Source organism: Agelaius tricolor, unplaced genomic scaffold (assembly GCF_023055355.1).
Source record: "Agelaius tricolor isolate 1412-34295 unplaced genomic scaffold, bAgeTri1.0.p SCAF_4, whole genome shotgun sequence".
In the NCBI taxonomy this organism is placed as follows: Eukaryota; Metazoa; Chordata; class Aves; order Passeriformes; family Icteridae; genus Agelaius; species Agelaius tricolor.
The window spans coordinates 30,716,457-30,729,462 of record NW_027269264.1 but is presented as its reverse complement, the minus strand read 5'-3'; the positions used below and the strand labels follow the sequence as shown (position 1 = coordinate 30,729,462).

At 38.5% G+C, this 13,006-nt stretch overlaps 1 protein-coding gene across 5 annotated transcripts; it reads left to right on the top strand.

Moving 5' to 3' along the window:
* Nucleotides 1-187: 187 nt before the first annotated feature.
* On the top strand, nucleotides 188-12,571 carry LOC139589048 (programmed cell death 1 ligand 1-like). Of its 5 annotated transcripts, XM_071425075.1 has the most exons (10): nucleotides 188-326; nucleotides 1,534-1,736; nucleotides 2,705-2,751; nucleotides 4,800-4,868; nucleotides 5,554-5,904; nucleotides 6,364-6,645; nucleotides 7,838-7,948; nucleotides 9,527-9,577; nucleotides 10,527-10,592; nucleotides 11,548-12,571. In XM_071425075.1, the coding sequence occupies exons 4-10, from the start codon at nucleotides 4,814-4,816 to the stop codon at nucleotides 11,568-11,570; spliced, it is 939 nt and encodes a 312-aa protein (XP_071281176.1). In that variant the 5' UTR covers nucleotides 188-326; nucleotides 1,534-1,736; nucleotides 2,705-2,751; nucleotides 4,800-4,813; the 3' UTR covers nucleotides 11,571-12,571. The 5 variants fall into 5 exon arrangements, with proteins under 5 accessions (XP_071281176.1, XP_071281177.1, XP_071281178.1 ...); XM_071425076.1 differs by lacking the exon at nucleotides 2,705-2,751 and having other exon boundaries at nucleotides 201-440; XM_071425077.1 differs by lacking the exon at nucleotides 2,705-2,751 and having other exon boundaries at nucleotides 201-945.
* Nucleotides 12,572-13,006: the final 435 nt, after the last annotated feature.

Below are 13,006 nucleotides of genomic sequence, written 5' to 3'. Positions count from 1 at the left end.
CCTAAGAAATATTATTGCAGCATAAAAACTATACACAACACTGAATGTCCAGATCATATTATCAATTTATTAAATTGGAGGTTGTTTCCCAGGAGGCTCTTTAAGTGGCAGGGAACAGAGCTATTAAAATAAATTGCTTCTTTGTCTCTCGAGAAGCAGGACATAGCTCCGGGAATTCATGGATATCCTGGATACTGCGATGTATTTCCAGTCCTCCGCATGAGTACTGGAAATGCATCCGTTTAGAAAGTGCAAGCAATCCATTTACAATAAATGATCTCACCATGTCAAAAAAGAAAGGATAAAGAAAAGGCAACAGACGCAGGGTGAGGCAGTACTGATGTTGCTTTTGGTTTTGTTGTTTAGAGCTCACGGCTCTCAGGAACAGAGAGGTTGCCTGGAGAACTCCCTGCTCCGCCAGGCCTGAAGCGCTGGGAAAGGTGAGGAGCAGGAGCACGGCGCGGGGGGTTTTCGGCACGACTTTCCGCGAAGGGCCGCGGCCGGGAGCAGTTCCCGGCACTGCCGCGGCCGGCGCAGCCGCAGAGGCAGCGAGGGGTCCGGGGCCGGGGCCGGGGCCGGAGTGTAGCACACCTGGTCCGACCGAGGCCTGGCCGAGATGGGGCGGGAGGCGCTCCGCACAGCTGCGGCGGCCGCGGCGGAGAGAGCCCCAGGCAGGGAGGAGCCGCCAGGCTAGGAGGAGCCGGACGGCGGCAATGCGGGGCGCGGGGCTGCTGGCGGCCGGAGCCCGTCCCGGTGCTGCGCCGGCCTCATCCCACCCTGAGGTGACCACGGCACCGGCGGCCACCCGAGCCTGCCCGGGGGTGTGCTCCCTGAAGGCGTCTGCTTGGGAATGCACGGTGGCAGGCAGGACTGAGATAGGTGTCCGGGAAGTTCGTTGCAAAACAGGTGAAAAAACCCCAAAACTCAAACTCCACCACAGCAGTGGTAAGATGTGCAAAGATGTGCTTGTGTGCATGTAGATGTGTATATGTGTGTGTGTATGTATATATATAGGAGTATATGTGTAGAAGCAACAAAATTAAACAATAAGAACAAAAAGAAACTCAACAAAGCAAAACACACCTGTCCAGGTCTTTTATTTGCTGCTAAAAATTTACATGAAAAATGCAACCCTGTGACCTCAAGGTAAGCAGTGAAAAAGCAGAAACTAATTTCCTGAATTTCCTGACATTGAAAGGTCACTACGTTGAAAGGTGGCTTCTGTGATCTCACGGTATTTTATAAATGTGTTTCAGTTTCTTTCTGTTGCACCTTTTTTTTTCCTTTACTGAGACAATATAACTTAGCCTATTTTTAAGAGCAGCAAAAAAACCAGTGGAAATTAACATTTATCGGTCTCACCTACTGCGAATATCCACCCCCTCAATCTCCTAAGGTAGTTTCAGGTTGTTACAACCTAAATGTTACATTCAGCTATTTTATATACCACGGTTTCCACATTCATCTCACACATCAAGTAAAAACGTGAACCATATCAGTTTTGTACATTACGTGTTTTTTCTTCCATGACAGGTACTGTGAGCAGGCTGTCAAGTGGAAAGAAGAAAACAGTGAAAAATTTTAGAGTGTTCATTTTACAGTATTTTAACTCTGAGAATTTCAACCTTTTTCTGATGTATGTGAAGACAAGAGAATGAATTTACACTGAAACATATGGTTAGAGTTGTATTATTGTGCTGTTGACTCGGTTCTCCCTGTACAGTCTACAAGTTAATGTGAGTTTATCTTTTTGCTTCTAATGCTTGAGGGGGGAGGGGGGGTTCTGTATTCTTAAAGGACTTCTAGATTCAAGAAAATGAAAAAGATTTTTTCATTTTTTGCTAATGTAGTATATAGGATTAGGAATTTTTTTTTCACTATACACTAGCAAGGCAAGTGGCCTTCACTGTGTTCAAATTTTGGGAAGAGAATATCTGTCTTTACAAGAGGAGGGCAGGAAATGCTTTTCCTGTTATTCCTACATTATTTCTATTCCTATGACCTTTACAGACATGAGAAAGTTGTGTGGGAAGTTCTAGTTGTTGTTAGCAGCTTTTTGGCATGGCTTGAGATTAATAATCTAGGACCCTGAGTGTGTGTAGATGGATAACCACCCGCAATCGGTATTCCAAGGACTGGTGCTTACACATAGCTTTGATTAGATTATGTGTTTCTTAAAGTGCCCATGGCATTTTATGTTCAAGTTTTTGCAGCATTCGTGTGTTTGGTTACAGTGAACCACTGTTAGCAATACAGAATTTTCCCTGGTGGGGAACTTTCCAATAATGGGGAAGTTTCCTAAAGAAGTAGGTGTACTTACATCAACATTTAAATTGTCACATGGAGTCTTTTGATAAATAGTTCTGTTTTTTCCTGTCTTTTTCATTTGATTGTGGCAGAAACGTGCAGCAGCAGTACTGAGGAGCAATTTGTACAGTTTAGAATATACTTTGCTTTTAAAAAACTATTTGCCACAGATGTTGGAAGCTGGCAGGAGGACAGAAAGGACATTGTGGTATGTACTGTAAGAAAAATAGCAAGCTTTAGTAAAGGACTTTGATTGATGTCAAGGTCTCAAACTATCCAGAGGATTCTTCTGCTCAGGGTAAAACAGAAGAAGGTTCTATCATGGTTATTGGAGTGGTTTTCTTTTTGCATGTGCACCTGGATTTCACCTGGACCTACATTTTTTTCCCTCTGAAAGTGAAAAATTGAATGCAGCAGCAAACTTTCTCAGTCTTGAGGAAATTTGTAAGTAATAGTCATACTTCTTTTGTGTATTGTAAAGCTTGTTTTCCTCTACAGTGGGAGAAAGCATGCTGAAAAGTGTCAGCAATTGCAGGACATAAACATGGCTCTTGGGACTATAAAAGCTAACTTGTTGTCTGTCTTCCAGGAGTTAATCAGAGCACCCTTCCTGGAGATCATGCCAATACTCAGTTTTCCTGTCAAAAAGGTGGATAGGGGTTGCAGGCAGCAGTATGGGTATCTTTCAGTATCCTGACTGTAGAGCACATACTGTTTGTTCCGAGCAGTGTACTAGTTCAAGCAGTCTGCTTTGTTACAAGCAGTCTACAGCCTCTACTTTAAAATAAAAAAAAGGAAAGTATTTTGAGTCTGAGTGTGCTGCAACTCTGGTCATTCTGATATGGGGAGTGAACTATACCCAGTCAGTCTCAGTGGTAGGCTTGTCTCCAGAATAAGGGTGATTATGGTACATTTGTGTGATGGGTATACCTCTATCTTGTTTGAGAAGCTTTATGTTGGAGCTTAGTTGGTGGTCTGGAGTGCATGTTACTCTAGCAGGGGAATCATGATGGAGGCATTCTGATGCATACCCGTTCAGAGAAGCTCTTGGGGACCCACAGGATTGGGCTGCAATTTTCTAGTGCTTTCAAGGACATCACATGTGGCTAAGGAGTAAGTCTGGTACCTAACCACTTTTTGAAGCCTAGGATTTATCAATTAATCAGATCTTGCACCCTGAGAGTCTTCTTTGAATTTTTCCTGTGCCTGTTTTCAGACTATGCTTACATTGTTAACAATATAATGGATTGCCTTCCTTTCTCAGCTCCATATGCATTGCTTGCTGCAAATCAGCTATTGGGATCAGGCAGCAGCAGTCTGAGGAAAAGAAGTAACTTGAATCAAATTGTTAGAAGGAGTCTAGTTCCCTTAAGCCACAGCACTGTAAGGGCACATGTGTCTTATGAATTCAAGACAAAATTGTTTTTTCACTGTCATCTTAAAGTTGACAATCAGAGAAGGAAGGATGAAACATAAAAATTGTGAAGAATGGCAGTCAAGATAGAATTTAATCAGTTAGGAAGTGTCATGAGCATTACAGTTGTCTAATTTCTTATACAGGTTCTGAAACTACCACTAGAAAACAGCTAAAGGCAATCCTTTCTTATTTTGGTGGATGTTTGTGGGTCCAAAATTAGAACTTTATTTAGAAACAAATTACCATTTTCTGTATTTATGGCTTAAAATGCAGACTTACCAAAAGCAGTGGGTGTGTGAAGATTAAATGTATGAGTTGATATTAATAAGCATTTTAAAATGTTAAAATGTTATGTAGGACTATAAAGCCTATGTCAGTAAAGAGGGGAAAAACTTCTGACAGAAAAGTGAAATGACTTTTGTATTCAGATGTAAAGCATCAGAAATTCAAGGCAATAGATTCTGCTTGTAGATTGACTGGCTTTGTCACTGTTTTACAAAGGCACTACTGTGTGAACAGTTGATTCATAGCTGTTATTGCGTAAATACATGTTATGAAATGAACTACAGCATTAATTGTTTTCACAATATATGTAACTTTGTGAGCCTTCTGGTATGTACTGTGGGACCAGGGTAAAAAAGCAGGGTGTATTCACAGTATGTTAAAATAAAATGAATAGGTGGGGAAGAACCGAGTTCTATTTCCTGCACTGACAGTATAGAAAATTCTTTCATTCTCCTAATGGGAGCAACATTTCCTGCTATAGTTAGGGGTACAACTGGGTATTTGTGAGTATTTACTCACTTATCCACAGATAATGATAGAGGATTTATTTAGCCATCTGTCAAGAACAGATATTTAAAGCAAATAAAGTAAGATGTTTTTCCTGGACCCATCCATGCAGGAAGACTTCCGCCTGATTATCTACTGGGTGCAGTTTCATCCTGTTTTTAAATAGGGTGGGATTCAGTGTCTCCTGTCCAGTTCTTTGTGTGGATTGCTATGAAGTGTATTTGACAGTGCAACTCAGAAAATGAGTATTTATTTATATTTGTCTATTTTTTTATTGGTTCAGGTTCCATCTGCATCATGGGAAGGCCTTTGTTTTTGTATGTATTTTTATTCTACTGGCATTTCCTACATGGTAAGAAGCCGTAAAAAGCAGTAGAACTATTTTAGTGTGTTTTCTTTCCATATATAAGCACAGAAATGTTAATTTCTCCAGTTTTCCTTCAGCTGATAGCATTTGAGGTTTTTTCCCTTAATGTTTTAAGTAAAAAGGTCTAAGCACAACTTTACATTAAACTAGATGCATGTATTTTGATATGGGGCCAGGTTAAAATCCCTGTCAGTGTTCCAGCAGAGGCACCATTTCAAACAAGGTACCATTAGCATTACACCAAAGGTTTTCTAGACTCTATCAAACCTGGGAAATGCTGTGTATTCTTTAACATTGTGGGTAAAAAACAATTGGCATTTATATAAACAGAACATTCCCATTACTAACACCTGCCTGTTACCACGGCAGTATTTCCTCAAAGCAACAGCTGAGGGCTGTGCATATACAGTTCACTGTTTTTAGTACAGCATCACACTATGTGTGTGCACAAAGCAGGTGTCTGCAGATAGGAGTGCCCATTGTGTGTGTATACAGCAGAGGTCTTGTGTTTTATCACATACTTGGACAACTACATACCAAAATGTTTAACTTTTCAGAACAGAGAAGATACTTTGGTCCTTAAAATTTCCTATGGTTATGGTAAGACATGACTTTAAAGATTAGGTGTATTATTTAAAAACTAAGTTTTCTTCCAAATTTTGTTTTTCAGCTTTATTCACAGTTGAAGCTCCTCAGTCACTCTGCATTGTGGAACGTGGGAACAATGTGACCATGGAATGCACATTTCCAGTGAATGGGAAATTAGAGTTTAGAGATTTAAGTGTCAGCTGGGATAAGAAAGATGAGTTGAAGCAGGTTTATGTACTTCGCAAAGGAGAGGAAGACCTCAAAAATCAGCACAGTGACTTTAGGGGAAGAATAAAATTGTTGAAAGAGAGCCTGAACTTGGGACAGTCTGTCCTTCAGATCACTGATGTGAAGCTCAGAGATGCAGGGGTTTACCGCTGTGTTGTTGACTACGGGGGAGCTGACTACAAGACAATCCACCTGAAAGTTAAGGGTGCGTGTGCTACTACCAGAGATTCAATACTCTGATACTCTTAAAAGATTTCAGAGGAGACCCTGAAGTAAGATATATCTGGATTAGCAGTTAAATAAACCTCATTGGAGACAGGAGCTGTCTGATGGTGCTTGCACAGCTGTGTAACTTGGCGCTTCTGTTTAGGCTGAATCCGTGTTCTGTCCTTTAAACCTGCCATGACTTGTAAGGAATCAGGTTGCAAAATCATGTGTAGAGTACAAAGACCATAAAGCCTAGTGAGCTTTCTAAACCACATCAAAATTGTAATAAATCCTGTACCTCCAGTTACAGACTCAATAGTGTTACTTACCTTTCCTGTCAAAATCCAAGCTGAAACTTGATCCTGGGGGCTGGGGAAAAAGAAAAGGTGTCTTTCATCTAATATAGGCTGTTCTTCTAGCTTCCTAATGGTAATGATTTTTTTTTCCAATTGTTCAGCTCCTTACAGAATTATAAACCAAGAAGTGGTGAGCACAGGACACAACGAATGGAAATTGACGTGTCAGTCAGAAGGATACCCAGAAGCTGAAGTGATTTGGCATAATAGAAACTATGAAGATTTGACTTATAAGGCAAACACAAAATTTGAAACTGCAAGTGACCAGTTGTATCGTGTGACAAGTACCCTCACAATCAAAAGTGGAATTGATGACATTTTTTACTGTATATTCTGGAATAAAGAACTGCAAGAAAATACAACTGCCATTTTACACATAGCAGGTAACACTTCTAAATTTCATTTATGGTAATACACTTCAAGGTGCCAATGTAATTTTGTCCCAGTCAAATCAGCTGTGATTTTTTTCTCTTTCCAAATTTTGAAGAGGCTAGAAAGAAATACCTGTGTCATTAAGTTTTGTTATTAATGTATACTTTCACCATACAAACATGTTAATCATGCATGTATGGTCAGAATTTAAAGACAGGAATTTTGTGCGACCTGCAGGTATCTGGAAATTGAGCCTAAATGTTTTAAAAGTTCCATTATTTGGAAGACATGTAACTCAGCATCTGGAAATTAAATCCTTCCATCTTCCAAGATTATTCTAGTTTGTTGATGATTACTGTCACATAAACTTGAACAATATGGTCTTTTCCTGCCACTACAGCCTTTGCTTTGAGCATATTTAAATATAAGTACTTGTATACAGATTTTTTTTCCCTCATAAAGTCAGAATTGAAGGAAAACTCCTAAATGGACAAGACCAATACAATTCCTAATTAAACCTTTTAACTGGGCAGCTCCTCTTCTGCTTCTGCTTTTGATTATTCTTTTCTGCAATGTAGCCTGATATGTTTTCAACCAGACTGGAGACCCAATCCAACTCAAAACCAGTATTTCTCTTCATCAGACTGTTACTGAAGTCATTTCCCTGATTCAGTTCACCATCTAGTTTTAAAAACACCTGTGCAGTCACACTTTTTGGACATGACAAGGGTTTGAAACAGCCATGTTTAGAGTGAGAAAACCAAGTAATTCTTTCAATGGGCAAGTCTCATTTTAACAAGAAAAATATCTGGGATTCAAGGAGACCACTTACCCTTTCCATCTGGAGCAATCATTACCAGATGAAAGGAACTGTGTCCTCTTTTTCAATTACCTTTTTTGTGTAATCCTGATGGGAAACTAAGCCAGATGTAACACTTTGACAAGCAGAATTCTGATGGGATCAAAGGCACTATCACATGGAATGCAGAGAACAGAGAAAAATATTAATATGTTCTAGCTTCCCCCCACCTTATTTGAAAAAAGTGTTATGTGCACCATTAACACCTGACCTTAGACACAATCTATAAAGTTGTTATTATGTCTTAATTGCTCATAGCGAAAATAATACAATGAAAATGAAAGGCAAAGGCAGGATCCTATGCAATTATGTAATGTCTTATCCCCCACCTGTTTTTCTTGAAGATTCAACTGATGGCATTCTCCAGACTGAGAGCAGACGCTTTGTTGGAGCAACTCTCATTGCAACTGCTTTTGTTGGATCAGTGCTTCTATTTCTGCTCTGCATAAGAAAAGGTATGCAAATTATTTAGAGTGTCTCAGTTATTATCAATCTGCTCTGTTAACTCATCCTTGCTGAGTGGAATGAGACAGTTTTTTACCATATCATTTATTTCTCTTTCTTTACTGGCCTAGAGTAGATACTAGCAAGTTGACAGAGGGAAACACGTTATCAACCCCTCACAAACCCCACTTAGCCATGTGTGTCTGTTAATCTTTCTTGTAGGTAAGGATGTAAGCAGTAAGAATAGTGTCTAACCTATTGCATCATCAAAGCACTTATTTTTTACCTACTGGAAATTGAAGGTTCCTGTTCTGTGTCCTCCTTTTTGACTGGGGACCAGAATGCTGGTAGCAGACAGGATACTGGAGGTTTTTTAGTGGTTCTTATTCTGCATTCTCTGAAATAGAGAATTTCACTGAAATGTGAGAGCACCTGTTTTTTTAAGTGAATATTTAATTGATTTCCTTACTAAGTTTTGAGCTTTCTCAGTTCACTTCCTGAATTAATATTGGATATTTTCAGCATCACAGTATATACAAAAGCTAAAGTATTTGGCAATAATTTGTTTTCACTTGCTAGCTAACAAAATAAAAACTTGCAGAAATAATTTGTAGGTTGTCTGAGTATGAAAAGACTATAGCTAGCACCCAAAATAAAAGAAAAAAAAAGTTTTAAACTTGTTACTTAAACTGAAAGAAGTACTGTTAATTTCTTTTTCTTTCATGGGTTGGGTGGGGGAGGTGGGTGGCTATGGAAAAGTCCTGAGAGAAGTATTCATAAGCTTAACAGACTTGCAGGTGATTCTAACAGGCTGCAAGAGGACTGCAGATAATCCTGCAAGTATAACAATATACTTGCCCTAAGAACATAATAGGAATAGGAGGAGAACATGAAAGTGGAAGAAGGGACAGCAAAATCCTTGATTGCTCAAAAGAATCCCACTGGGGATTTCATTGAAGGTCAGAAGTTTCCTAGGTTGCCTGACTAATATTTGTTTGTGTGTGTATGTGATAATGCACATCACATTAGCTTCCATATCTATCTATACATACACACATACATGTGTGAGTGTGTGTGTGTTTGATAAACTACAAGTTGATTCAAAAGCTAAACTGTAAGTTTACACTATAAGTGACAATAAGTTTTTTATCTTGAATCCTAAGCTGTCCTGGGTTACTGGACAAGTGGTTGTTTCAGAACAGAATCTTCCCAGAATGTGAACATTTTTCCCCTCAAAAAACACTGAGAAGATGATCCCCTTTCTGTTCCCTGTTTTCTGATATGTTCAAATTCTGGGTGAAAAGATGGAGTGGGAAACCATTTGAACAAGTATTTTCCAGTGATTTTAGTGCATAGTATCAATGAAGTTCCAGCTTAGAAACAAGAAAAGGAAGTTGGAAAGGAAACCAACAGATTTGGAGTACTGAAGAATTTATTTTAAAGTTTTGGAAGAAATTTAGTGTTTTGAGAACAAATAATTACACTATGTAATGTGTGCCCCTCCCACCAATGTGTTTAAGCTCCTCATTAGATCTAAGGCAAGTATTTTGGGTTGTTTTTAAATTTTTTTTTTGTTTGTTTTGTTTCAGCTAGAGCAAATAAGAGCAACAGAACACCTGTGGAGAGTCTATCAATAGCAAGTATGTACATACGACATAAATCTTGCAGAGTGTGATTCTTGTAGAAATAAGAAATTCTCTTACTTGAGAATTAACTTTGTAATGGTGACAACCAAATGGAGATTTAAATTCCATTTTATAATGCTTTCTACATTTCATTTACATAACAACTATAAATTACAATTGAAGAATGGCTTTTCATGACTGTGTCATCCTTTTAAAAGGAATGAAAAGCATACTTGTTCCAGGAACTGATGCACTTCTGATATGCACAAGAAAAGGACAGAGCAGTTTACTGTGTTTTGGAAAGTCTGCAATAGGATGGGACAGGCTCCCTGGAACGTAATAGCTCAGAATGGCATCACATCCTGATGTGCAGACGTTTTGCTGCAATTTGAACTGTGTTGGCACATTCCTCTGTTTTTTCCAGTATCATAGCATGCATTTGAGGGTCTTTGTCACAACATTCATGACAGAGAGTTTGGCCCTGTTGAGAGAAACTCAGGGAAGCTTTAGTTTCTGTGTTGTGATATTGATGCTATTTACTATGAGCAAAGCTCAGTGGAAGGCCAGTACCACCATGACAGGTGCTATTGAAAGAAATGAAGAAAAGAGACTTAATATTTACAGCCGGAGAGAAGAGATTAAAATCCTTTTGCTGCCTGTCAAGATGGTTACTGGCTGACTTACTTTTAATTTGTGGTATGGGTATTTGGAGACCACCACAAATTAAATTGCTGTGTGAAAATTGGTTCATGCTGGCTATTGGCATTTTTCTGAAGAAAAACTCTCTTGAGAGTACTTGCCCAAACAGAAACAGCATTTGGTGCTAATCTCATCCCTTGCTCTGCATTCAAGTCACTCTAGATCCTGAGTGGCCTGAGGTGGCAGTTTCTAATACAGATCTATCACTATAGGAAAAGTTTAAGCTATGCTCACTGCTGCGTGTATGTATGTCCTTTGCTTACAGAACTTGCAAAAGATAAGGATACACACAACTGCAGAGATGCTTCTTTTGAAGACAGAGAGCTGAAATGTAAGTATAAATGATGAAGGAAAAATTAGTAGCAAATTTTACACAGCATAAACCATCCTGGTCACTGGAGCATTGATTCAGGACTAGTTTATTTAACCTCTTGTTTCAACAGACAGAGCCTTCAAGAGATAATACAGCCTCCCATTCTGTGTCTTACAAACTCACCATCATAACTCATTGTGTACTGTTTGTTACATCAAATAATGAATCTAGTTTTTAAAATAGAAAGATATACAAAGGAAAATGTGATGTGGAGATATATAAAAACCCAAACCAGTCGCTTTTTCCAGCTTGCACTTTTGCTATAGAAAGAGTTGTTCATGCATATCTGTAAGGGTGGTGATGGCAATGGGGGAGGGGACAGGAACCTGTCGCAGCTACTTGAGCAGGTCCCAAGCTGTGCGATTCTCTCTCAACAAAGCAAGAAAATATATGAATCAAATATCTCAAATCTGTGAAACATCCTATGGTGTAGAACAGGAGGGTGAAATTATTGAGGTTTTTCTCACACTTTCTTGTAAAGCACTTGCGTTAATTGCATCCCAAATCCCTCCCTGCTATGCTTTACTACAGTAAACTTACAGGTAAGCCTGCCAGTCCTGCAGGTGTAGATCTCCAAGTCAAAGAGTTAGGGTCTGGGGATATGCCACTGGGAATACTGACAGAGGGAGCACTAAATGTATTTGAAAGAATTTTAAAAGGTTTTGAAAGAAAGGGGGACCTAAGCAACAGCAATCTCATTGTATTTGCTATACTGTTGTATGTTTGAACTACCACTTTTATTTCCTCCCATGATCATCTTTTCCTGTTTGATCTTTTAATTAATTTAATTTTAGATGAAGGAAACTTTTTGGTACCTTCAAACTCTAGGAAAGGGGTGCAAAACTATGAAGTGTCCAGTGCATTCATCATTTTGTAATTTGATAATTTTTTCATATAATTCTTCCTGTTACAGATATGCAAATTGAGAAGACCTAGAGAGAACAGGGGAAGACTTTTTCCCTCTATTGTGAAGATTTGTCGGCTCAAATGTTCTGTGTTCAATGTATTGAAGGGGATATTATTTTTTGTATTTATTGTGTGATGGCAATCTTCTATATTGTTGTAACACAGGAAAAATTTAATGAAGTTAAAAAAATTATTATAGCATAAAAAATTATTGAATGGATTCTATATATGTGACTAGATAGTGAGGTATTTATTTAAATATCAAAATTTCTACCTTCTCAAGTTTAGGCAAATGTATCTTTCAAACATTTAATTTAATTAAGTGTATCTTTCAAGTAAAGCACTTTAGGTCTATGACCATCATGAATTCCATAGCTAGCTCTTGATAGGTCATCTTCTGAACCTTTTTTTCTTCCTTCTTCACCTGAGCTCACAATTTCCTGCACATAACTGGTTTTCCATAGCTTAAAGAATCTTTTCAATACTTTGATCCTCATAAAAGGTGCAACAAGACAAATTGCCATACATGCAGGGCATTTTCATTATTAAAATACCAGATACTCTCAGCTAAGCCTGAAAAAGATGATTTAAAATTCTTCGTAACTATGGTTTGGGAATTAAATAATACTAAGCTTTTTGATATTTTCTTTGAAAAGGATCGTGGGCATTTAATTTCCTCATGATATTGCTGGCACTACTTGTTTACTGCTCACTGTCTTCTGATTCACAGTCTGGGGATAATACAATTCTTTGGACATTTAGGAAAAACAGCCCTTGCTTTAGATTACCATTTTGTTTTCTTGGGAATGGAAAAAGGAAAACCTACTTACTTCTAGGACATGAAATAACTGCACATGTGATTACATAGAAATGCTGAAGAAACCTGTTCTTGGATCCTGTTTCACAAGTTATTGTTATGCTATATTTTGCTAAGTGCATAGCTCTTTGGGGGGGATCATACACAGGCGAAAAAAAAATTATTACAATGGTATTCACATTTGTATTTTTTTAATAAAACACGTTTTGCTTTTCTTGTGGTTTTTCCTGCTTTCCTTAACCTGTCAGCAGGTAGTATAAGCTCTATTTGCATATTTCTGAGAAAAAACAGTATCTAAGATTTAGGCGTAGGAGAGAGTCTACAGCCATGACCTTCCTCTAATGGCTCCCACAAAGAACAGATGGCAGAGAACTGGAATCTCACTGGACTCAAATTTTATTTTTTATTTGAAAATAAATAATGTATTGTGCAGTCCCAAGAATGTGGACACAGTCCTCATTCGTGAATGGCAGGGCGTCACTGCTGGCAGTATTCAAAGTAGCTAATGCAAGGTTGTGTTTAATAATCTGGGAAAGCTGTCCTCTTTAGTAGAATAGAGAAATGTCTGTCAGAATCATAATGGGGTTGGTCAACCACAGCTAAGTAAAATTGTTACTACAGAGTCATTTCCCTGATTCGTTGCAGACCT